General features: G+C 38.1%; 2 protein-coding genes across 3 annotated transcripts in view; one reads left to right on the top strand and one right to left on the bottom strand.

Annotated features, from left to right (window-relative positions):
• Window positions 1–14,073, bottom strand: part of slc16a2 (solute carrier family 16 member 2) — a 56,219-nt gene extending 42,146 nt beyond the window's left edge. Inside the window, exons 1-2 of one of the 2 annotated variants that reach the window (XM_051650545.1) lie at window positions 11,162–14,073; window positions 10,652–11,067 (exon numbers count right to left, since the gene is read on the bottom strand). In XM_051650545.1, the coding sequence (XP_051506505.1) occupies window positions 10,652–11,066 (415 nt within the window). In that variant the 5' untranslated portion in view covers window position 11,067; window positions 11,162–14,073. Of the gene's footprint in view, window positions 1–10,651 lie in introns of both variants that reach the window. The other variant, XM_051650544.1, reaches the window with a different exon arrangement.
• Window positions 14,074–19,810: 5,737 nt separating this feature from the next.
• On the top strand, window positions 19,811–27,528 carry si:ch1073-303k11.2 (LRRN4 C-terminal-like protein). Its single transcript, XM_051650549.1, has 2 exons — window positions 19,811–19,948; window positions 23,515–27,528. Exon 2 carries the CDS (start codon window positions 23,522–23,524, stop codon window positions 24,242–24,244), a length of 723 nt encoding a protein of 240 aa, XP_051506509.1. The 5' UTR covers window positions 19,811–19,948; window positions 23,515–23,521; the 3' UTR covers window positions 24,245–27,528.
• Window positions 27,529–27,801: the final 273 nt, after the last annotated feature.

Below are 27,801 nucleotides of genomic sequence, written 5' to 3'. Positions count from 1 at the left end.
CTTTAACATTAACCAATTGTCCACCCGGCCTTGGTGATGTCAGCCGAAAAGGAAAGTCCTTTCGGGGTGCAGCAATTTGTTTCATTTTTATGAAATATTACAAAGGTATGTTTTTCTTTGGAGTAACACATACTAATGAATCGTGCATAATAAGACCAAGACGGTGTATTAAGAAAGTGTATTTAAATCTTTAAATATCGTTTGACATATTAGAGAAATCTGTCTTACATAATTCAGGTCTTCGGTTGGATAAAACAAAAAGGAAAAACAAACAGAAACTGAATGAAAGCGTCGCCAGACTCCAAACACAGACTGACTGTCTCTGTATCTGTCCTGGATGCATTAATGCTCACCGCCACTCAAATTCTTTCAGTTGCATGCCAGACTGCCAAAGAACACTTTCACCTTTCACCAACACTTGTCTACTGTTCTCTTCAACTCATTTCACCTGTGCAGGAGGCAAGCGCCTTTTCACTGTGTCCTTTAGTCGGATTCAGTATGTACACATTTTCATCGCTCTGTCAGCACACGGCACTGAATTTCAGGTTATAAACTGGTTACTGTTGTACACAATAACATCAGATTTCAGTCAGACTCAACGAACCAATCAACGGTGTGAAAATAACTTTTCTATCAAATATTCACTGCCCGTGCGTGCACAACGGCTGAAATAACACACACAACGATTTTCTCCACATTAACAACATTTTCTACTTAACGATGCAGAGATGCAGAGAGAGTCAATGGATATAGAGCACATTTAAGTTCATGTGGTCCATATATACATACAAGTAACATGATCGGAGTCTATGCAGCACCAATCGTCCTTCTGCACAGTGTGTGTGTGTGTGTGTGTGTGTGTGTGTGTGTGTGTGTGTGTGTATGTTTAAGGGAAAACCAGACATAGTGAGAAAGGTAATAGATGCAAACAGAAAGAAAGCACAAAAGAGTGATTTTGGAGAAACAGTAGGTGTGTATAAAGTGACATTAGGGTAAAATGCACCTGATGTAAAGATCACTACAGCTGAATGCTGCTTACAGCTCAATGACATAAGGTCATGTTTTTGTGTGCGGATCCATTTATTTATTCAAAATGCAATTCATACAGACAATGGCTTAAATGGACCTCTTATACAGTATAATGAATGTGTATCAATTTCTGAAATAAAATTCATTTTGACATTTTTTGTGGGGCATAAAGTAAAAATATTAGGGTGCTACAACTGTCCTGAGATTGTAATTAAGAAAAATACATCTCTTGAAATGAGGAACAAAATGTTCTTTGATCTTTTCACATATAACAGGTCATTGTACTATAAAAACATACTGTAAGTTTCAGAACTCAAAACCTTCTCCTTACTGCAAAAAGAGCATTTATTTAAACCAAGCTGCAAAAACGGCATATGACTGCCTCTTCAGCAAGACATCAATGCCTATTTTTCGTCACTGCACCCTTGGCCCCGCCCACTGGTGCTCAGTGAGTCACACAAGTGAAGAGAGAAGGGCCTGTCATGGGAGATTCATCCATGCCAAAGAGGACTTAAACAGGACTTAAATCTGGATTTAAACATTTTTCCACATAAATTTTGTTTGAAATGCTTTGACCGTTATCGTGCATCTCGTGCCGCTTTTAAATGACGCGATGTCAAGTTACAGTTCTAAGAAAGAGACCCCCATTCTGTTTTACCTTGCTGTTGTGCTGTTTTAAAGGCATCCTGGATGTTTTTTGTACCCATCTGTGCTATTTTAATTGTTGGTCTTTTATGAACATGAACTAGATGGGCATCTTTGATCGTATTGATGCATTTCCATACAACAGTGGCAATGTCCCCAGCATTTTAAGAGTGGTATAAGCGCAACTTTTAAAAACACATCTGACTGGGAGAAACACATGCCAATCTGTGCGTAAACAAACTGGGAAAATACGAGATGTCGCTCTGGTGAAGACCAGTGTCTCTACTTTGGCCTGTTGAAGCCGGTTGAAGCACCCAACATCACCGTGGATTGTATTAAATTTACATATTCAGAAGATTTCAGTGTGTGAAACAGTCACAATATGTTCAAGCTTTGCAAAGGAACTGTTATTGAAAGATGGGGCAGTTAAAATTGGACTACTGGAACGCAAAATCATAAGTAACCAATTCCATTCACAAATATGTCATGCCTGTTTGATAGTTTATGCTGTGCTTGAGTGAACAGTTTTATACAATCAGATGAAATGTGTTGGGTGTACGTTATGTGTTAACTCTGAAATGTAGTTTTATAATGTTTTGTGGAGTTTCTGGAGGTTCATTTTATTCAGAATGTGTTTCAAATATGGCTGTATTTGAAGGGCTGCACAATGTTAGCCAATCACAACAGTGGCCGTTTACATTAACGTCTTCAAGGGTCAGAAAGCTTAAAACCGAGCGTTTCAGACAAAGGGCCAGAGACAGGGTGGAAAATTCTTATTTATGACTAAATGATGACTGTAACATTATAAGTGGACCTCAGAGAAGATAATACAATTATTTAAAAAAAAAAAAAAAAGAGTATGTCATGACCCCTTTAAAGGCCTTATTAAGTATTTTTGCATAATCTATTATTATTTTTACTTGAAAAAATGAGCAGTTAAGCAGTTTGGTTTCAAAACATTATTTATATTTGAAAAACTTCTGTCTGCCAAATCAAAGTCAGGGTGGTGTAACTAACATCAGAGACTATTTAGCAGAGGCGTGCCACTTATATTTAAACGAATGGGAGAAATTGGAATGCCCAACGGATGTATAAAGGAAGTCCCGCCTTATAGGTAAAAGAGCCAATCACCTTTTAGATACAGTCATTGCTTCTCAACCAACTTGAGAATGCACATGCGCATTAGCTACTGTATACAAGCCAGGGATTTTTTTTTTTTTTTTTAATTCCGTTATTTTAGGTAAAGAAGCACAATTTTTTATTCCAGTGTTGTAAGATTTTATTGCGAATTTAAAATAAGGTCTTTGATCGTAATCTTGACCAACTGTTTTTGAGATTTCTGTGTTTCCCCATTCAAGTAGACAGGAGCTGCACTGGCATGACTGGATATAGCTTCCCGAGAGCATTCCAAAGATGGCTGACTTTGCTAGAAAGACTTTGCTAACATGCAAAAAGCCATTTGTTGTCATGTGACCATAAGAAAATGTGATTATAAAACCATAAACATGAAATGAGGTCACAGCGAGGACCCCTGTAGACCCTCATGACTCAAGGTCTCAAGGTCAAAAAGTCTCTTTTGACACGGCCAGATCAGTTTGTGCTTTTAAATGTGAAACCACAAGAAAACTCCATGATATTCATGATTCAAGAATTTATGATATTTGTATTGTATTTTCTCAACTTGGAAAATAAGTTTGAAAACGTTTGTGTTCACTCGTGTATTCAAGGTGCAAGAAAAAAACTACTTTATACTTTATGGTTACATCACTTGACAGTTTTAATGCTTGTTTGACATATAAGCACATGCAGGCACATGTCCAGACCAAGGGCATAGCCAGGAAATTACTTCTGGGTGGGCTTCAAGTTTTTGCCCAAATTTTTTACCCAGTTTTCCTTAACAACAGAGAAGCAGCGCATTCAAACAGTTCTCTCACACTTTCAGAAATCAGATTTTATTAATTTTTTTAAACTATTTAATAAATATATATTTGAAGTCAAAGAATAATCTCAAATATTCTAGGTGGGCCTGGGTCTGCCCACCCTTGGCAACGCCACTGGTCCAGAAGAGGACTGTCTGCGTGTTGAGAAAAACTGGGTCCACACACACTGTGCTGATGACGCAATTTGCATCAGGCATACTGAGCGCAGGACAAACTGGAACGCGGAAAAACAAAGTACACTTAAGCTTTTAGAGTCATTAAATCAAAACAATTATTGAAAATAGACCCTTTTCACATTTCCGGTTTTGAAGCGCTGAAGTAAACTATAGCGAGGTAAACTTCTATAGCAGTGAAAAGAAGACCATAGCAAATGTTCTTTTTGCATTTTGTATTTGCTACGACATCAAAATAAAAAAATAAAAAACACTATCATGTTTCCATGACTTTCCAAAAGAGGAAGAAAAAAAAGAGAGATGGAATACGACAGTCAGAAGAAACAAAGATGCCACTCTCTCAGCAGCGGTATTAGAAACCCTTATCAAATCAGTGCTGACTAGTTTTAGTTTTTTTTGTTTTTTTTTAAGATTAATGCCAGGGTAATATAACACAAAGAATAATGTTATAAATGTACATTAAAATGTCAATTAAAATTAAAAATGTGTCAAAATAGATTTAAAAAAAAAAAAAATAGAAATAGTCTATATTAAATTATTTATATCAGCTTACTTTTGAAACATGTCGCCAACATTACCAAACCCATTAAATAAATATAAAATGACCAAACAAAAAATATTATCAAAACAAAACAAAAAACATTAAATTAAATCAAATAAATAAATTACCAAACCAAAAACTACTATTAGGCCTATGTATTTTTATTATTGCCCTTTCTTTATTTAATTTATAAATTAACCTTGCCCTATAATCCCCTCTCTCTTTTTACCATAAATCTCCACTTTCACTTTCAAAATGTGAAAGAATGTGAAAGTGAAAGTGGAGACTGATAGTAAAAAAGGACTTAAATATTGTTCTGTTTCTCACCCACATCGATCATATCTCTTCTTAAGACATGAATTTATCCAGTGGAGTCTTATGGATTTCTTTTATGCTGCCTTTATGTGATTTTTGGAGCTTCAAAGGTCTGGTCACCATTCACTTGCACACTAGCGAGAGAGTTGGTCCGATTTTCCTTGCTCCAGGCTCAAAACCATATGAAATCAATGTAAATACAAAGATTAACTTTCTATGAATGTGCATTTATTTTTCAAACCTTAAATTTAAAAAGATGTCATCATCTCTGACATCCTTATTTATCATTAAACCTTAAATCTGTCCAATGAATCTACCAAACAAACAAACATACAAAATTAACGGTTTGTTTTAAAGTTTATTTTGCACACTACTGAGACAGAGCTTCTTTTGTGCTAACCTACATGTTATGTTGGGTGGGACTGTCCGTTGTAATCTCCTGTTGAGATTAAACATTAATGTTTGCGCGTGTTCGGGCAGGACCAACATGTGAGAGTGGCGGGGGGACACTGAATACACCCCTTTAAGCCCTGCGTGTTCCCACACTACACATGAGCCCTTCACGGAACAATCAAAGCCCCTTTTACACAGCCACATTGAAGCCATTTCAGCAGATTAAATAAAAGCCAGTCACGTCAGAGAGCATTAGTTGAAACAGTGAAACAGATGCAAAACCTGCTGGTCATGTCATCTTTGAAGGCAGAATCTTTTTTGTGTCATTCTACAAAACAGATGCCATTTGTGTCCCTTATATACACAAAATTACTTTATAGCAATGAATATCTGATGTCAGCTTTTACTATCTGTTCATTGCAACCTGGTCTCATTAAATCACATTCCCATGTCTACATTTTTGCAAAATTATTAGCGTGGCTGGTAAGTATTGCGGAAGTTTTCTGGTGAAATGAACACTAGTAAAATGGCAGATTATCAGTTCATAAACACTAATTTTTCACCCTGTTCCTCACACAATGCTATCTTATGACATCTAAACATTTTTACTATAGCGCATGACTCATTTTAACGTTTGCATTGCATAACCAACTACATTTACAAGCTTGTTCGTGTGTGATTAAATTACACGGTAGCTCAACTGATAGAGCGTTGCACTTGCGATGCAAAGGACCGGGGTACGAGTACTCAAGATCACATGAGTCGACACGTGAGCCGAAAGTGTCATAGAAGCACCACAAAATGACGTGGTTGCTTCGGCAATTGTGTTTATCATCTCATATTTGCTTTTTATGATATTATCGGTTAGGTTTAGGTTTAGGGTAGGGAGGTTGGTTGGTTTTGATGATTAAACCTTAAAAACCTCATCTATTTGGGAGAACATTTAACTCGCTTTTAGCGCCACACAGTGGACATTTTAACTCAGAATTGCCGCTATACATGTAATAAACCAGTGTATTTTGGCTTCGCTATATGCAACGCATAATTTAATTTCATTTAACCGACTGATCTCGGTTCAGGAGACTCTGTGCTGTCAGTAAAGGGTTAAACTTTCGATGTACAGAGTCATGTGGCAAAACAACATGGTGCCGATCACAGCGGAGTTTGCCTTTGGGAGAAACTACTTTTGTACATAGAAAATGTACAAAACTACATCTGGTAAGAAACCTAATTAAGGTTTTACATTGAAACCTGTTTGAGTCAAAAGAGAAGAGACTCTAGTTTCATCCAATATGCCATTTTTTATATTTGAGCGATTTATCGCGAAACGGCACATTGTTAAACACAATGACCACATACGTGGACTGTATGCTCAGTTTCATTTAAAATATCCTATATTCACCAAAACTGAAAAATGTTGCTTCCAGAGGCTGTATATGGAGTTAGGTAAGGAATAATTGATGACGGACCATTGAATTATTTAAAAATAATGCACACCCGAGCTGGTAATGCCATCACGATGCGCAGTGGAGTGACCGTTGCACCTCGGGTGCAACTTGCCCAAAATTCAACGGGATGGAGTCAATTATTCCGCTTATACCATGGTTACCACACCTTAAGATATCGTTCAGGGTTTTATCTCAAGACATTTTCTGGTTTACTTCCCTAAAACGCTGTTGTGAGTGGAACTACTTTCTTCCACTATGGATTCAGCGTCTTGCTCTGATACAGCTCAAGCCTTCACTTTAGAACTAACAACAGAGGATGCACCACTTATCGGCATGTGTGTGTGTGTGTGTGTGTGTGTGTGTGTGTGTGTGTGTGTGTGTGTGTGTATATGTGTGTGTGTACAGGTTTTGCTATACTTGTGAGGACCAAGTATTGAGAATCAGCCTGTTCTGTGAGGACATTTCTGGTTGTGAGGATCTTTTGGGTGGTCCTCACAAGGGAAATAACATATTAAATGATGTTTTTTTGAAAATGTAAAAATGCAAGGTTTCTGTGAGGGTTAGGTTTAGGGGATAGAATCTATAGTTTGTACAGTATAAAAATCATTATGTCTATGTTGGGTCCTCACAAGTATAGCAAAACCAACGTGTGTGTGTGTGTGTGTGTGTGTGTGTACGGGTTTCAGTGGTTTACAAGGACATTTTTTTAAGTTACAAACAGGAAATTACAAGGGTATTATGCTATAAATGTGGTTATGAGGACATTTCTAGTGTCCCCATAATTCAAATCGCTTAAAAAACATACTAAATTGTAAACTAAAATGTAAAAATGCAGAAAGTTTTTTGTGAGGGTTTAGGTTTAGGGGTAGGGTTAGGGTTAGGGGATAGAATCATTATGTCTATGGAGAGGCCTCATAAGGATAGCTGCACAAATGTTTGTGTGTGTGTGTGTGTGTGTGTATGTGTGTGTGTGTGTGTGAGAGAGAGAGAGAGAGAGAGAGAGAGAGAGAGAGAGAGAGAGAGAGAGAGAGAGAAGGAGAAAGAGAGAGAGAGAGACCATGGCCGCTTTTCAATCAAAACTGAAATAAATTTTGGATATTATAGACATTGTTTGTCATTCTTATCCAATGTACTTAACCAATGTCTTCGTTTTAATTGGTTATTTTGTTGTGGTAGCCTTTAGGGCTCTTTGAAATAACTGAAATAATTTGTCGAAGTGATATGGAACCGTTATGCGGTCAAGACCTGGAACTACTTCATAGCTGTGCGTTTCCTTAAAAATAATTGCACACCTTAGAACATCCGTCAACCAATCAGAATCAAGCATTCAACAGACCCGTGGTATAAGATGAAAATAAGGTACATTTCAAACTGTTCTGAGACCAGTGCAGACAGATAGCACACTGCAGTTTAAGTCATTCACTAAATAGGGAGCAAGGGAGCATCCTATATCTTTCCTGTGCAGCTAAGTGCATTCAATCCAAACATCTGGTCAAAAGTTCAGTTTCAGGCTGCAGATGATGTTTGGATTACTCAACATGTTTGGCAGACATGTGACAATGATAATCAGTACATAGATTCAGAATTTATAATGTATCATTTTATTTTAACATGGTTGCCAGTGATTGGATGATGCCGGGCATTTCTTTGAATCAGAATTATTTATGCTAATTTCATCAGAATGGGGGGAAATTTTTTTTTAACATTTGCTCTGCTTTCAACAGAGGAAAAGATAGTAACTGTTATTATAAGACAGTTGGGTCAGACTTGAGAATAAGGACAGAATTCAAACACACTTCTACAACACACGACATTGCCACAAATAATTCCTACACATATTTTCATTCATATAGCACATGGGAAAAGACATACTAGCACACTCTCTTAATACTCTCGTTTGTTTTCCCATTAAATTAATTTTCTCTTCTTCCAGTGGGCTTGTTTTTATTAAAATTCATAGGTAAACATCAAACCGCGAGCCTTGTGAAGTTTTAAAACAGAACAGAGGTTTGGGAGTCAGAACATTAAAACCAACTGAGCTTTTACGAAGCGTGGGGTGTAGAAATCACGGCCAGCATTGAGAACAGATGGAGAAGCGCCGGTGAGTTCCTGAAACACAACCAGAGGCCTGCGAGACATTTAAGAGATGATTAGCATGTGGACTCTCTCTTGTTTTTCTCACGTTCTCTCGGGCAGGGGATCAGACGTGAGATCATGGGTTCTTGGGTTCACTCACAAGTTCAAGAGAGTTTAACCGGGCTACTGCATTCAACTGCATTGGGAATGAAAGTGATTTCTGGGTCGAGATTGCAGAGTGAGAACTGCTAACAGGGGCATCATGAACCAATTATTTTTTTTTTTTATGGGGAACCAATAGAGGGGCCTCCTGAGAGTTACTCCGTCTGTGATTGTTTCTCTGTGGACGACCACCATCGTAGGAGAGCTCCTCGTACCAGCTCACTTCGAGAACTGAGTAGATAATGACAGAGTTTACAGTACGATTTATTTTACCTACAATAATCATGTGACTTAATTATTAATAACACATATAACTTAAGTTGCATAACGTACACTCCAATCAGATTGCCCGAATGCAGGGTTGTAGCTAGTGGGGTGAAAGGTGATAATGATTCTAGGGGCTCAAAGGTCCAGGGCGGCCCACAACTAATTCAAAACTGTATTTTTAAAAGGTAAAGGGCCCAGAGCAATATACAGTCAGGGGGCCCCAGAAATCCTTGCCAAGGCCCTGCCCGAATGCAACACCTTTGGGGCCTGGGTGCACAGGTTTATATAAAAGACATACTTTAGATTGCACCTGCAAACCAAATGTAGTACTGTAATTTCAACATCAGCTACTACAAATACATACTCGTCAACTTTGAGGTGTCCCCCTCAAAGTCCATAGTGGTTACAACCCTTTTTAAGTTTGCTCTGGATTTTCTACATATAAAAAATGTGGATTATCATTTTTGTACTCTATTCAGGATTTTTGGGCAGGTGAGGCAATACCATGATATAGTAATGGAATCAGATGGTGGTACTTTGATGTATACCATATGGTATCAGATGGAAATACCATGGTACTGTACTTTGAAATATACCATAGCACTGAATAATTACCATATTAATATACAATGCAATATCAGGGACTAAAAACAAAAAGTTTTTCATTTCGGTTCGGTCTGAGCAAAAATGTTATTTTTCAGTTCTGGTTCGGAAGTTCTGCAGCCTCCCTTCCAAATGGTAACTGGCTAGAACAAAATAAAAAACAGTTACTAACGTTCTTTTTAAAATGACAGTACTTTGCGCTAAGGGGCGGGTGAAATACCAGTTGCAGTTTTGCCATTGCTTGCAAGAGAAATAAGCAACCTGGTCTGGAAATCAAGCCCAAAATAAGCCACTTGCCTCACCAAAATAAATGAGTTATAACCGGTTACCAGCATTTCAAAATAACATTTTCACTCCGGAACAATAAAAATCACTTTGTTGCAGCTTTCAGTTACGTTCTACAAAAAAAAATCGTTCTGATTCGGTTTTCGTTCCTTGAACCGTTTTAGTTCCTGATAAGGAATATAAGGTACTTCAAAGAAGTGTGCTTGCCACAGTCACAATACAACATCCATTACTAACATACATTTACCAAAAAGCATCATGGTAATCCCATACTATAGTTTTTGGGCCATGTACCATGTTAATACAGTGTCTGGTTCATAAATATGATAATCATTCAGTATCATGGTGTATATCAAAGTACTATGGCGTTACTATCTCCAGTACCATCACAGTACTATAAGTGATAGGCTACCTGTTGTCTATTATTCTGTTCAACATTGGTTGTGCCATGACATTAAAAGCTATTGTTAAACAAAAGAAGCAAGCACGTGGCATTGATGTGTAATGTGACACAGCACCTCTGGGCACCTCTGGGCACCTGTGGGCACCTGTGGGCAGCTCCCACTAACTTCAGCAGGACACACGGAGCCTCCCTCTCTCTGTGCCGGGTCCAGTGAGCAACTTCGGGCGGCTGCCACCAGACCTGAGTCACTCTGCTCTTGAGCTCTAAGGATCAGGTGTGATCCTTTAAGCCTCTCAGGATCAAGTGCGCGTGGAATCTGCTTTTACCTCGCACTTACTCTATGAGTGAAACATAAGTAGCAATCAACTCACCCACTTTAAACTGAGACGTCTTGTCCGTGAGATATTCGTGGTCCTTCAGCAACATCATGTGCAGAATACCGAACGAATTCTGTATCCCGAAAATCGAGCCGTTGCACCAAGTAGCGGCAAACACCACGACCCAGCCGAACCCTCCCTCGGGCGGAACGAAACCGGGTCCCGGGTGTCCCGCGGTGGGGGCGGGTGGCGTCGCCGGACGCTTGTCTGTGCCGCCGGTTTGTATCAGCTGCACCGTGCTGTCCTCTGGCGCGATTTTATGCTCCAGTTCCTCGTATTGTTCTGTCTCTGGTCTTGGCTCCATTGTGGAGGGAGAGGACTGTTTATTCTGTCCAGCCTGCAGTTCAGGAGTCGATTCCTCCGGACTGCCTCCTTCTGCAGTGTTCTCAACATTGCCTGCGGAGTGCATCCTACATGCAGCGGACACAAATATCGTTCATATAGAACTCGTTTATCATATGTGTCCGAATGGGTGAATAAAAAGGACAACAAAAAACGAATCACCTCTAGAGTTTTACAAAGATGTGAAAGCAAAATCCAACCAAGTGAATGCTACACAATCTCTTGACACGCTTGGACAGAGCTTTGCATGGATGATAACTCATAATCCGATCGATAATGCCCAAATCCTGTTATGAGAGATCACTCGTGATAATGAAGCAACAGGACTTCCAGCAAACGTCCTCTCAGGAAAAAGAACGCACCGAGTCCAAAGCTCCGTTCACATCCCTTTATCTAAAACCAAACATGCACCGGCTCCTCCTCTATCATTTGTTTAATATTTATGCCAGACCCCGGTGGGCTGCTCCGTTCACTTCTCCGCTGTTACAATGTAACAACTAAACGTTCCAAACCGTCAATAATTATTCTGTGCAGTTAAATTTAACAATTAAACGTTATAAAATACCAATACGCTAAATGTAACAATCATTCTAAACGCAACGCTCATTCTGCGCTGTTAAAAAAGTACAAACTGAACGTTCTAAACACGTCAAGGCTCATTCTGTGCTGTTAAAATGTCATAAACGAACGTTCTAAACTATCAATACTGGTTCTGCGCTGTTAAATGTAACAATTAAACGTTCTAAACACGTCAACGCTCATTCTGTGCTGTTAAAATGTCAAAAACGAACGTTCTAAACTATCAATACTCGTTCTGCGCTGTTAAATGTAACAATTAAACGTTCTAAACACCTCAACGCTCATTCTGTGCTGTTAAAATGTCATAAACGAACGTTCTAAACTATCAATACTGGTTCTGCGCTGTTAAATGTAACACTTAAACGTCCTAAAAACATCAACTCTCATTCTGTGCTGTTAAAATGTAATAATTAAACGTTTTAAACTATCAGTACTCGTACTGCGCTGTTTAATGTAATAATTAATTGTTCTACAGCTCATCATGCGTTGTTAAAATGTAACAATTACAAGTTCTAATCACAATGTGATCATTCCACAAATGTTACACTCTAACAATTAAGCGTTCCAAACGAAACCACGCGCATAAAACTAGTACAACTATGTAACATAACATTTAACCGATACGCTTGCCGCGCAAACCCGCTGGTGGTACGGATTTAAAATTCCACCGGCGCAAGATTACTAAAAGAACCGGATACTGGAGACCACCCCTCCTCTCGCGATTCAGCCAGTCCCGCAATTGGCCTGAAACAAGGAAGCGCTCTGGGCACAGTATAGATCAGTACAGATGACGTTGAGACGGTGAGAGACAAGTGCTCAAAGAATCAATGTGGAGAGAACTGAAGCATCGAGGCGATGTTAGGCACAAATCAAACCGTTCTAAAGTGTCAGTAATTCCGAGGGCAGCTTTTTGGGCTTTATCCAGGATCGTGGCAGAGTGTTCGGCTCTTGTGAACAGCAGATGGCGGCTAATCGGTGCGTATAGACGCGTAAAGCTCGTGTTTGGTAGCCATGACGGGTCATTATGGTATGGAGGAGGAGGACCCGTGACGCGCTTACCCGTACAGTAATGCCTACAGTAATGCTTCCAGTGTGACCAGAGGGAGACACACATACACACACACATACAGCTATTCTTCCATACAATGTCCAGTTTTGCACATGGAAAAATGTATGCTAAAATAATTATGCATTTTAAAAGTTAAAGACAGGGGCTGTATAAACACACAAATGTTTTGCATTTGATTTTATTCGTTTTGGTAGTATTTAAGCTTATATTACCCTCTGATTTAACTTTTAGTTCAGTTTGTTTTAAACCTTAAAAAAACACACACACACACAAAAACGAGTTGATGCTTATTATCTTGCCAAAGTGACACTATCGGATTATTATTTTTGTTTGTATATTTACATGCTTAAACTATTTTCTTTCCCTCCGGCGCTTTATTTACGGGTTATTTATTATGCTTGGCTGCCTGGGACTTAATAAATCACAGGTGTGTTTTCAGTTCGACCTGCGATGACGGTGGTTGACCACTAGAGCGCAGCAGATACCAGCTTGAAGCGCATGACCGGTGTCGCCCCTTTTTGGAATTTGCCCAACCACCTTTTGCACTAACATCGTCGCATTCTGGAGTTACCCCGCCCCCTTTGGGGATTTCCGCTCCCGTTTGGAGATCTCTGAATGAGTAAGTATAGCTGCTGGCCGGAGATCTCCAAATGGGGGTGGAGTTACTCCGGAATGGGCGGGGTCTTCAAAAGGGGGTTGCGTCAACTCCAAAAGGGGGAGTCACTTCCACACACGAGCTTTGCTGTCGGTTTGGAGCTCGACCTGTAGCTATATCCCTCACGATAATGAACAGAATACAAGTGCTGTATTCTATAAAAGGTCCGATATGGGGCATATTCAATTAAGTAGTTGTTTTATTTAATTTTTTTACCAAATTATAAACAATTCACAAATACAGACAAACATGTGCATATCAGTAGATAAAACATTTCATATACATTATTTGCACAGACAAATATAAATATATATATATATATAAAGTAGACAAGACATAAGAAAAAGAAAGGGTACATCAGTGTCATTTTAGACATCATTAAATGAAAATATTTCATATGTAATTGTGTCAACATTGTAATTGTGAAGTTGAAAATATTTCAGATGTAAGGGTAAATAAATATCGATAAACATCCTTTAAATGACAGTGTTAAATATAGGCATATTTCAGATATTTGTATTGCTTTTTTGTTTAGATATTTTGATATTGTATTTGTATAAAGTTTTTAATCTCTGCCATAAACACTGAAGAAAGGCTTAGAGTTGGTACTGTATATTTGCATTTGTGAATGTAGAATTTACAAATAAATAAAATTACATTTATAAGAAAACATCCATCATAACAAGATCAATGAAATAAAAGTACAGAACAAAAGCTGATTATGATTTTGTTTTATGTGTTCATAGCTTCATACTTATACATAATGCATGGTTTTTCTAATTTCACAAATATAGGGGAATATAGATAGATTGTGTAAGACTGTGTGTATTTGGATTCGAATGAAAGTTACTGTAAAACTTCAGAATGAGGAAGAGAAAGCAGGGATTGCTTCTACATGTTCTCCATTCTCCTTTATTCGGTTCACACCTATTTTCGTTAAGTACTACAGTACATATACACACTTTCCTAAAACATTCTTGAACAGAACAAACTAGATGTCCCAGAGAAAAAGTTTGCACTTTCATATCAAAATTCCTTATTATGAGAAATGAGATTTGTTGACATATAGTAGGAGTAGAGCTATAAAAATGAGCATGGATAGTATAGTTCAGATCATTTAGTCACGGGCAAATTTGATCAAAGATGTTTGAGACCGTGTTGAGATCTCTTCTGAAACTCTACACATTTGAGAATATTGGGGTCTTTTCTCAGGAAGAAAATTTGAGGTTGTGTTTTTATGTTTTTTGTTTTTTAGCTCAGACAATGAGGTAATCTGGTCGCCGGGTACGTAGATTCTGGGGGGATGTGGGGAGGTCAAATCTACACCCTTGCCAGTCACACAAAGAAACAAATAAAGCATTTGACATCAGTCTCGGTTCATTATCAGGAAATTATTGATACACAGAATACACTCCCATGAGTTTGATGTGGAAAATGTATTCATCAAGCTGTGGGTGGATTATGTTCAGGGGGTAGGATTGCTTTTCTGGGAACCATGCAAATTACAAACTCTCACATTAAATCAAGATATGAAGCATTACAACAGATGTAAGTCTTTTCACTTGTGTAACATCACCTGTCCCAGCTAATCGAAGCTTAGAAACATGTTATAATCACAACAATCATTATCTGCTATTAAACCTTAGTTGCAAGATTTGGCCATTTAGATCACCCAAAAGTAATTTACTCACCCTCATGTTGTTTACTGTGACTTTCTTTCTTCAGTGGAGCACAAAAATAGATGGAAAGGCGAAATGTGAGTCTCAGTCACCTTTCACTTTCATTGTATGGATAAAAGATGCAATAGAAGTGAATGGTGACTGAAGCTATCAGTCCTTAACATTCTACTTCACATCTCCTTTTATGTTTTACAAAAGAAAGAAAGTCGCGTAAAACAACATGAGGGTGAGTAAATGATTTTGGGGGTGAACTATTTCTTTAAAGCAGCCGAATATGATTCAGGCCAGTATCATGAGATAAGGAGCTTTCTGAAATTCAAGACGAGTTTTCTTTCCTGTGACGTCTACGTCTCTGTGGATTCAACATCGAGTGCGTGAGCGTGAGACTGGAGCAAAGGTGACAAGGTCAAGAGGTCAATTTATTCCCTGCAGCTCAGATTTTTTTTTTTTTTTAAGTGTTTAGTGAAGAGATCACAAGACTGGTAGACGGGGGTCTTGAGAATGCTGTGGGCAGAGAAATGAGACTCTTTATAAACAGGAGAGAGAGAGAGAGAGAGAGAGCGTCATCTGTAGGGCTGTTCGATTCCGGAAATGTAGACCTTTTCAGGATCAATGGAATTGATTCCAAGAATCGATTCCAGGCTAACTTTAAGATTCTTAAGAGAAATCTCATAGTAAATAGTGCAATAATAAGCATTCCTTACACTATTAATTACAGTATGATGGATAGTATGAAAATTGACAGTTTCAACTTGTCTTCAGAAGAAACATGATAGGTGTGAGTGAGATCCTGGATGTGTATGACTTTCTTTCTTCTGCAGAACACAAAGATTTTCAGAAGAATATCTCAGCTCTGTAGGTCATTACAATGCAAGTGAATGGTGGCCAGAACTTTGAAGCTCCAAAAAGCACATAAAGGCAGCATAAAAGTAATCCATAAGACTCTAGTGGTTAAATCCATGTCTTCAGAAGTGATATGATAGGTGTGAGTGAGAAACAGATCAATAGTTAAGTCCTTAGATGGCAATATGCACAAAGAATTTAAATCGCAACAAACAAAAGAAAGATTTTGAAAGAAGTGGATAGCTCAGTCTTTTCTATTATAAATATTTAGTAAGGGATGCGAGGAGGGGATACGTATGGCTCATGACAAGAACAGCGATCTGGCTTTACCTTCAGTATTTTGACTGTACCTACTGTAAGAGATTTTACACACCTGCTGTCTGTGTCATCATAGATACAATCTGCCTAATAATAATCCTTCAGACAACTTTAACATAGAAAAATATTGAAACACTTAGTTCAAAACTGTCATAAATTCGGATATGTTTAATGAATTTTATTTATTTATTTGTATTTATTTTTTTGCTGTTGCATAATTGTTCTACTGGGGCATGTTGTCACAGAAGGTAAATATGAATTTTTGGTGCACAATAATGGGGGAAATGTTCAATAACTTTTTATAGTCAAGACTTTTAGATCTACATTTACTGCAGCAATAAGTGTGACAAATATCCCCGTTTGCCCCCATATACATAGTGAGCAATCTACACATTATTGCCCATGTTTAGACAGTGAAGATGTGTGTTTTGTCTCTCTGATCTCACACACATAGACATACTGTGTTCACATGACATGACCATGCATGCCTGACACAGATTTTCTCACTATGATAATGTGACTCATGTCGCTGTCTACGGAATGTTTCTGAGTCAGGATGTGGGTGTTGATGAGAAATAGACAATCTTAATTTAATCTTAATTTAACCAAGAAATCTGCTACAACACTTTTCCTGATTAAATATAAGCTTTTACACACCATAGAAGTGCAACTCACACCATAAGGATCTTTCCTATTGTAACTCATCTGACCCTTAAAAAATAATTTTCATTGGTGTTAATTAGCAGTTACATTAGATGTTATCACATGAAGTACATTTTAGGTTAATTGATAAATAAAAAAAAAAAAAATAAATAAAATACTTCAGAAGTCGCTGCCATTATGCTAGGACATTGGTCATTGCCAGGGTGTCAATATGCAAGTTGCAATGGCATTCTGGGTTGTTTCTAGGTTGTTGCTAGGTGTTTTTCTTATTCGGGGGAGGAGTAATGCTCCAAAGTTTAATATGTAGGGTTAATGGTTTGTTCAAATCACTAACACTCATAGTATGAGCAACTGAAATAGCCCTATAAAGTTGGACCAGCATGAAAATGCAACAATGAGGGTCAAAAGAAATTAAAATCAGGCATCTTGTTCTCTCTTTGTTATGGATCATGCTCTGCTGGACATGTACAATTAAATAGAGGAAAGGAATGTGAAACGGAGCGAATAATGAGCTGAGATTTTGTACATAGAAGCTTTTGTAATACAAAAAAAAAAAAAATCTTATTAAAGAAATAGTTCACCTAATAATGAAAATTCTGTCATTACTAAGTACTCATCCTCATGTCATTCCAAACCTGAATGTTTGAAATTTTTGAAGAATCTTTACACAGGTCTTTTCCATACAAGGGAAGTTCGTAGTGGCCATGTCTGTCAAGTTCCAAAAAGGACAAAAAAACACCATAAAAGTATTCCATACGACTTGTGTGCAATATTCGAAGTCTTCTGAAGCCATACGATAGATTTGTGCGAGGAACAGACTGAAATTTACGTCATTATTCACTGAAAATCTTCCCCTTTGCTACAGCTCTAAAATGTCGTTCTCTATTCCACTTTATTCAAACTGGCTCATCACATACAGATACGACACATGAGAAAATCAATGGCGTTTGGCCTCAATGACAACAAAACTTTAATGCTGACATAATGTTGAATTTGTCGTGGACTGATTTTCAGTGTATAACAACTCAAATTTCCAGCCTGATCTCTTAAACATTATGTGAGTGTAACACGGTTCAAATGGGCGAAGAGGCAGGAAGCAGCTGAACAGTCAAAGTTATATTTAATGAAACAAAAAGACACAAAACACACACACGGCAGATGCGTGTGGCTCTCTCTCTCCCGAACTGCCGTATCAAGCTGCATTTATCCTTCACCTTGGCTGATTAGCCGATTGGGGGCCGGGTGTGCATCCTCCTCATCACAGTGAGTGTGGCAACATTTTGCTGCAGTTTCCTAGTGAAATGTCCAGCGGGGGGCGCCAAAAGCGAGTGAAATGATGTCGTAATCAGACTAGATTTTTCAGGTGAACATTAGATGGAGGTTTTAATGAGTAAAACGTACCTCCCTAACCTAAAACTTTAACCTAAACCTAACCAATAGTGTCCTGAAAAAAAATTAGAGGTGAACAAAACAGACATCCTTACCTTAAACCAACACCTAAACCTAACCGATAGCGTTGTAAAATCAAATGCGACATGAAAAACACATTTTCTGAAGCAGACCTCGTCATTTAGTGTCATTCTATGACACTTTCGGCTCATGTGACAGCTTGCATGCTTGACTAAGCTCCAAAAGTCCAAAGTCCAGCATTCTATCAGGTGAGCTACCGCGCAAGCTAATCATGTTGGAATAAGAGTAAATGTAGGTGGGTCTGTAATACAAGCGATAAAATGTGTAGTTTTTTAAATGATGTGTTAGAGTAAAAGTGTTTCGATATCATAACATAGCAGTGTATGAGTAATAGAGCAAAAAATAAGCGTTTATAAAGTAATAATCAGCCGTTTTAGTCGTGATTTTTGTGAAAGTGAATAAAACGCTCAGTTGTCGTAGCGCCTCTTATGATAATTTCACCAGAAAATTGCGACAAAACGCACTTACAAAATATTCTATGCACTCAACCATGTAGTGTATGAATTTTCAGTGTGTAGTATCGTCCCCAATGGAACACTTAACGGATACATGGAAGCATTCACCGTGTAACAGATGATGGAAGTGACGTTTCAAATGCACGTGATGTGTTGCCGCTAGCTTTAGTGCGTGAGCCAATCTCAGTTCAACACTTGTATTTTATACAACGTACATACTACAGTGTGAAGTGATGATAAAGCATTCAACTCATATTTGTAAGGTGCTGTATCCACTGAAGTTTCGCCAGCTGCTACATTCTTCATTATTTACAACTGTTTTGTCAGACCAGCAGTGCAGCCAGGTAACTCCGCCCCTTCTGCTATGTACAGCAAGCCGCGCGTGCTGAGTGCATGAAGTGTCCAAAATTCCACACTCTGTTTGCATCATCCAGGTACTTAAAGTGCACTACCTTTTGCCACATTTTCAGTGTTATCATACTACTTGCACTACTCACTACTCATAGAATAGTGCAGAAGTGTGCGGTATGGGACGCAGCTATTGTATGACTTTAAATAAATCACACAAGTAATATGGTCTATTTTATGGTGCTTTTATCGTACCTTTTTGTCATTTTTAGGCCCTGGTCAACATTCACTTTCATTGTATGTAAAAGACCTATGTGAAAAAGCTTCCAGATATCTCCTTTTGTGTTCCACGTACAAAAATAGCAGCGTACAGGTTCGGAATGACATGAGGGTGAGTAAATAATGACAGAATTGTCGTTTTTGAGTGAACTATTCCTTCAAAACACACTACAATACTGGGGAGTGCCAGATGAGTTTCAGCATGTCTCCTGTTGCTGCTAACGGAGAAATTAACATGCAGGACAGCACAAAACTCTGTGGCACTCACAAACAAACTTGAAAAGGAACAGAAAAGGGGGGAGGAATGGATAGAATTGAGGGGCAGAGAAAGCGCTGGAAGGACTGAGAGAAAAGGATGAGAGAACGATGGAAGTGTTGCGTGAAGAATGAGAGAGACAGGATGGTGGGAGGGTGGGCGGGTGGCAGACCAGTGTGGGGGTGTACAGAGGGAGTGGACTTGAGTGGAAAGAAAAAGGGAAGGTGGAAGAGAGGAATGCATTACAGTGAAAGAAAGTAGTGAAGAAGTTTTCTGGAGAGCAGATTTCTTTCAAAAAGGCGGGAATAGAAACTTCTTTGACTTTCATCATAAAGGTACTATAATTATTCTATAGATTTGACTAAATGCTGAGGCATCAGGTTGCCATTAATATCTGTGTAACTGAGAGAGCTGTAATACTGTGTGTGTGTGTGTGTGTGTGTGTGTGTGTGTGTGTGTGTACATGTTTTTACTACATTGCGGGGACATTTGTGTAGTAAAACCTGAGATCACCTACATTGTGGGGACCAGCCAGCGGTCCCCACGAGGGAAATGGCTTATTAAACATACTAAACTATGTTTTTTTGAAAATGTAAAAATGTAAAAAGGTTTCTGTGAGGGTTAGGGTTAGGGGATAGAAATTATTGTTAGATCTGTATAAAATCCATACAATGCATGGAGGTCTATGGAGAGTCCCCACAATGATATAAAAACAAGTTTATGTGTGTGTGTGTGTGTGTGTGTGTGTGTGTGTGTGTTTTACCTTGGTAACTTTAGTTTCCAAAATACTTTAGCTGCAACAGTTGCTACTGTAAAATCATAATAAATTATAATGAGAGCTATTTTTATGACAGGGGATGCTAATACCAAATTACCACAAATTTATTGTCGCAAAATAACTGTAATAACTTGCATTTCTACAATTTCTAAAGAGAATTTGAGTGGTGCTTGCCCTTGCAAAACTTGTCACTACAATGCTTGGATGTTGTGGGTGGGTGCCAGGGCGTTGCTGCATGGTTGCTAAGGTGTTTTTTTAAGTGTGTTGCATTTGGCTACTATGGTGTTCTGGGTGGTGGCTTACTGGTGGCAAGTCTCTAAAATATTCTAGTTTTGTCTCAGGAGCTGCTTCGATTTAAGTCTGTGGGAGTTTTCGCCCGTTTTTAAGTGACAATTGTAAATCCAATCGCTTAGAAAAGTAATAGCACAATTGTCCTCAACAATACACACATTTTGAGGTACCATTCATGTACTTAGCACAAACGGTTAAGGACAAATTATGCACCAACATTTAACACGTAGGGTTTGTTTAAATCCCTACTAAATATGAGCCGGCGAGTCCAAAGTGGGGCGCTATATCGCAAAAAAAAAGGAATGTGACTGTACAGTTTATTTTGTTGCCCTAATACCACAATTTGAAATATGATTTCTGTAAGTCATCAAATACAAACATTTCTTTTATACGCTGATCATTGCTGCAGTAAGCCCCAAGTAGATAAAAAACATTGTTTACTTGTCTGTGAACTTGCTTGGCCGAATAATCCAATGTTATATCTTAGATGTCCAGAACAAAATGTGCCATTCAGTAGGAAAAACATGCAAAATACATGTTATAAAACTTTGCAAAGGGGAGGATCTCAGCTTTCTAATGACACCTAGATTGAGCTTCTAGTCCACTCAGAGGCCGAGATATTCAATGAAATAATGAGGGTGTTGCTTGAACTGAAAATTAGACTGAATGTCTATGGACGAGCACATCTGCGAGGGCTAAAATACATTAGTGTGCCATCTACATTTCAGATCTGTATACTGTGATGGAATGTGAATAATTGGAGTCTTTTTTTATTATTTGGGTGGTTCTCTGAAAAATGAGACCAATTTTTTGCAATTAGTCCACAGTATGTGTGAATGGTGAATTTTTACATTTGAGTGAAAAATTGTGGGCGGCAGTTTCGAAAATCGAGAGTTCAGGCAACTTTGTAATTTGACTTGAAAGTGCATTTTCAACCAGTGTTGGAGAGTACCTAACTAGTAAAAGAAAAAGTAGCTACTACGCTACTGATTTAACTAAATTTTTCCGTAGTGTGACATGTAGATGAATTGATTAACATAAATGATTAAAATCCAATCTCCAATTCATTTTAGTTAGTCGATTCGTTTGGACAGTTGATGTAAATTAACAGGTTAAAATAAGTGATTCAAATCAAACTTCATTTCATTTTAGTGATTCCATTCATTTGGACTGTTCATGTAAATTAACTAGTTCACATAAACAATTCACTGATTCATTTGAGCCCTTGCGCAGCCTTAAAGAGACAGTTCACCCAAAAATGAAAATTCTCTCATCATTTACTCACCCTCGTGCCGTCCCAGATGTGTATGACTTTCTTTCTTCTGCTGAACAACCACTAATATTTTTAGAAGATTATCTCAGCTCTGTAGGTCCATACAATGCAAGTCAACTGGGTTCAAAACTTTAATGCTCAAAAAGCATATAAAGGCAGCATACAAGTAATCCATAAGACTCCAGTGGTTAAATCCATGTCTTCAGAAGTGATATGATAGGTGTGGGTGAGAAACAGATCAATATTTATGTCCATTTTTACTATAAATCTCCACTTTCAAACAGCCCTCCGAAGCATTCTTCTCTCGTAAGAGTTCTTCTTTTTTGTTTTTGGCAGTTCACATTCTTTGTGCATATCGCCACCTACTGGACAGGGAGGAGAGTTAATAGTAAAAAAAGGCTTAAATATTGATTTGTTTCTCAGCAAATCTATTATATCGCTTCTGAAAACATAGAATTAACTACTGGAGTGATATGGATTACTTTTATGCTGCCTTTATGTGCTTTTTGAGCTTCAAAGTTTTGGACCCTGTTGACTTGCATTGTATGGACCTACAGAGCTGAGATATTCTTCTAAAAATCTTTGTTCGTGTTCAGCAGAATGATGAGTAAATGATGAGAGAATTTTCATTATTCTTTAAAGCCTTTATTACTAGCATATATTTCCACTCAGTTAAATAAAATAATGTGCTTTCTAGTTTAATTCTTATACTGTCAATTTAATGTTGTCACCCTAACTGTGTAGCATCCCCCTAATTAAATAACTACCAGGTCTTCAGAACTTCTGATTGCAGAATGTAATAATAATAATGTAAAATGTTTTCCTTGGTGTTGGTCCAACAGTTTATCCATGTTTTATATACATTTTTAGCAAACTGGCATCAACATTTAAAAATAAATAAATAAATAAATAATAATAATAATAATTCCACTTTATGGCTTGTAGTCATGTTCCCATGTTATCTGGCAGATGATGGGCTGCAATGTTCATTCCACTGAGATGTGTTTGTGTCAGTGCTCAGGATGTGTCCTGTGTTAAAAATACACCCTGATGTTTACTTTGGGTTAAATTCCATCCAAAAGGTCTGCTCGTGCTGTTTGTTTGTTCACGCACAGAGAGGGGTTGTTGAAAATTGAGTGGAAACAATTTGAAGTCAATATGAAAAAACATGCATGAGAAAACATGTAGGACGGGAATTTTTTTTACATAGAGAAGTAATTGTATAGTGAAAAATTGGGCTTCATTAGACAGGTGGTGAGAGGGGAGGGGCTGAAAAATAAGAGGGCCTGATGATGTCACCGAAAAGTGAAGTTGTCTCAGAGACGAAGCAAGGTATTACATTTTGATGAAAGATTACACAGATAAACAATTTTTACCTTTGGTAAAACGTGCTCTAATCACACACAATAAGACCAGGAACGTGTATACGTAAGAGAATATTTTGATCTCGTGTTGACTTTAAAATGACAGTTTATCGAATTGCTTCTTGTGTCTTGTGTGATTATGTTTTAATGAACAGAGATGCCAAAATGTAACTTTTTTTTGTTACATCCATGCAGGATCAAGATGATGCCCGGGTCACAGGTCACATTCCTCCTTATCTTCCTGTTGGAGTCTGTCTGCGCTGCATCTGTCAGTCCATCATTGCTTCAACCACCCGTCAAACGTATTCCCATTCCCATCGGGGACTACGATGAAGAAACCTCAAAGACGACACTCTCCCCGAATCCGCCCGGGTTCACCACCACCCGTACTGTCCACCAACTTTGTGACTATGACCCCTGTGTGGCTCAGACGACCCCTTGCTATGTGACCTCAGAACAGACAGGGTGCCTCTGTCCTGGGCTGACGGGTCCGGAGGTGCGGCCTGGAGCTCCAGAACTTCGGGAGGTGAAATTGGACCGCACGGGCAAGGTGATCGTGCACTGGTGCGCTCCACTCTCAACAGTCACGCATTATAAAGTCATACCTAAAGGTGGAGAAGGTCAAGAGAAGGTTTACGGGGAATTTTTACGGAACAGTTCTGTGCCCGGGCTAAAAGTTGGGGATACGGTGTGTGTGGTGGCCATCAATCAGGCAGGGGTCAGCAAAGAGGAGTGTGCCAGATACGAACCGCCGCAGCCCGATCAAGCTGCTCTTACCGCAGTGATCATCGTCGGGTGTGTCGGCTTCCTTGTGCTGGTTTTATTGGTTGCTGTGTTGCTATTGCGACAAAGGTGTCGAAAGAGCAGTATGGGGGAAGGGGAGGGACTCGGTAATCCATCGTACATGAATGATGGAGCACTGTAATGACAGACAGGAAGTTTTGTCATTGCACAGGAAAGATTCATATGCTAAATGCAAACGTTTCCAAATGATAAGGACAATGGAACTGGAATGCATAGAGACTGAGTATTGTACAAATATACACCTAAAAGTGTATTAGTGCACTAATGTTGTGTGTCTGACTGACAATAATGCTAGCTGTTTTAGGTCCACAACTTAACTTCTGTGATTGGTTCTGAATAATTATTATTGTGTGATTGTTTATTATGTTTGAAGTTAACGAAATCAACATTTTTCCTATTTCTGGTATTGTGCACGATTCTACTGAGCCCCTTAGAGGACAGGGAGGGAATTTATTTACAAGTTTTGTGTTCTATTACAATACCTTTATACATCCCTTAAGTAAATGAATCATGGTTTTACTACAGTTAACATAATTGAACTATGGTATTTGCAGTAAAACCATAGTAATCACAAAATGTACCATGGTTTTACTACAGTAACCATATTTTGACCATGATAATTTTAGTAAAACCTTACTAATAAGGAAAAGGAAAAAGGAAAACCAAAACTATGGTTTTACTATAGTAATACATATTGTGAGGAAAGCAAAACTTATTTGCGAGGGAGCACAAACTATAACGACGGAACACCAAACTTATTTTGAGGGAACGCAAACTACTGCAAGGGAACACAAAACTTCTTGTGAGGGAGTGCAAAACTTATTGCTGGGGAATGCAATCTATCACGAGGGAACACAAAACGTATTGTGAGGGAGCGCAAAACTTATTGTGAGGGAGCGCAAACTATTGTGAGGGAACGCAATCTATCACGAGGGAACACAAAACTTATTGTGAGGGAGCGCAAAACTTATTGTGAGGGAGCGCAAACTATTGTGAGGGAACGCAATCTATCACAAGGGAACACAAAACTTATTTTGAGGGAGCGCAAAACTTATTGCTGGGGAATGCAATCTATCACGAGGGAACACAAAACTTATTGTGAGGGAACGCAAAACTTATTGCTGGGGAACGCAATCTATCAAGAGGGAACACAAAACTTACTGTTAGGGAGTGCAAACTATTGTGAGGGAACGCAATCTATCACAAGGGAACACAAAACTTCTTTTGAGGGAGCGCAAAACTTATTGCTGGGGAATGCAATCTATCACGAGGGAACACAAAACTTTTTGTGTGGGAACGCAAACTACCGAAAGGGAACGCAAAATTTATTGTAAGAGAATGCAAACTTTTGCAAGTGAATGCAAAATGTATTGTGAGGGAATGCAAACTTTTTGTGAGGGAACGCAAACTATTGTCCGGAAACACAAATCTTTTTGCAAGGGAACGCAAACTACCACAAGGGAACACAAAACTTATTTTGAGGGAACACAAACTACTACAAAGGAACGCAAACTATTGTCAGGGAAATGAAAACGTATTGCTGGGAAACACAAACAATTGCGAGGGAATGCAAACTACTGTAAGGGAACACAAAAATTATTGCTTGGGAGTGCAAAGTACTGCAATGGAACGGAAAACTTTTTGCAAGGGCACACAAAACTTATTGTGAGGGAACATACACTTTTGCGTGTGAACACAAAACTTATTGTGAGGGAACGCACACTTTTGCGTGTGAACACAAAAATGATTGTGGGGGAATGCAAACTATCGCAAAGGAATGCAAAACTTATTTTGAGGGAATGTAAACTATTGCAAGAGAACACAGCCTTATTGAGAGGTAATGCAAACTTTTGCAAAGGAACGCAAACTATCACGAGGGAACGCAAAACTTATTGCTGGGGAACGCAAACTTTCACTAAGGAATGCAAAACTTATTTTGAAGGAACACAAACTTTTGTGAGGGAACACAAAATTATTTCAGAAGATAAATGATCTCCCTGTCCTCTAATCTTTCATCAAAATGTTGAAACTTTTCAGCTTCTGAAATGACATTTACGGCTGATAACACCTAATGTTAACCAACAACCAAATCGCTGTTCAGGCATTGTTTTAAGCTACTGTCATAGGTAATACAGCCCCACCCTAATGTTTTTGGGTTTTTTTTAGCGTCGATTATTCTGGTAATGTGGTGAATGGCTTTTAATGTTGATTTTAATACCACTTATGGTACTTTAACATTTAGAAGTTTGTCTAAAGTATCTGTTGTACAGCTACTTTTAATTAGAGAGTAACTATTGAAAACTAAATCATCTTTTTTAATTCACTTTTTAACAAGTGGTTTTTCAATAAAAATAAAGAAAACAAATATAGCTGAATTTAAAGTTTATTGAAACTCAAATGAAAAGACCCTCTTTTGGGCAATTTCATACATCTACTGGTGCTAAATTGAAAAACTGGTTGCTCATGCATTGTCACTGTTGTTATAAATGCTGGCAGAATATATGAGCAAAATGCGTTGGGACTTTTACAGAAACTCACTGGTAACGTGTGCAGAGGCTTCATTGAGCAATGCTGAATCAACTGCACGCAACAGATTCAGATCTGGTTATTTTCCATCCGGCTTTGTCAGTCATTTCTTCCTTTTGCTAACTACTAATTTCAGTTTATTGCTGTTATATAAAGTGTGTTTGACTCCCAGGAAGATATTTGCCTTCAGCAAAGACAGACAATGCTATCTTCCTAGTAAAAACGGAGTGGTATTTATTGCCTAGAACTCATTAAGTATACAGTATATGTATATGATAAATAATATCATGCAGTATCAATACATTTCAATGACAAATTACAAATGAAAAGAATGCATTGAAGGAATGGAAGTATTTCTATGCATATAATAGATTTAGCAGCTCAATGGGTAAAGATCTGGCCTGGTGATGGAAGGTTTTAGGTTCAAACCCTAGAAACGACAGCACCTAAGATTAAGCCTACCTTGATAAATGTTTTGGCTATGTAAATGACTAATTAATATATTCATTTAATGGAAAGTTGAAAATGAAAAATATATATGTTTTAACATTTGTACTGGAAAGAAGACTAAAATATATATTAAGAAAATTACTCTTTTGCAGTGCACAATAAAGATCCTGGGAAAAGAGCATTAAAAGAGATATTTTATGGTGTTCAGCAGCTGAACAAATATTGTGTTTGTCCTCTGGGAATTGATCCTTTTTTATACATATCCAGTTGAGCTCTACTGCTTTCTACTTTCATTGTTTTGCCATTATTGCTCAGCATAATGACTTAATCTATTATGTTTTCATTAGTAATCAGAACCAGAATCTAAACCTCATTGAGAAATATTGTATTTATCAAATAAATATCATTAAAGTACATCTTGTCTGCCAAAAATAATCATCAGGATGGACAACCAACTTTATAGATGTGTTAAAAACATGGGTAGCACATCTGGAGAGGTTTGTCATTTTTCACCCGTCAAAACAAACTAAGACGATGCATACATAGCACCACCTGGAAAAACATCTTTCATATGGAAAAAAAGAGAAAACACTCCTTTTCAACAGCAAGATTAAATCATAAAGTCATAATGTTAATGTGTGATTATGCAATGAATACTGCGTGACATCCACCAAACCCACATTTTTCTTTGTTTTACACTTA

This window comes from Myxocyprinus asiaticus, chromosome 22, assembly GCF_019703515.2.
Source record: "Myxocyprinus asiaticus isolate MX2 ecotype Aquarium Trade chromosome 22, UBuf_Myxa_2, whole genome shotgun sequence".
Lineage (NCBI taxonomy): Eukaryota > Metazoa > Chordata > Actinopteri > Cypriniformes > Catostomidae > Myxocyprinus > Myxocyprinus asiaticus.
This window is presented reverse-complemented; position numbering and strand designations above follow the sequence as displayed.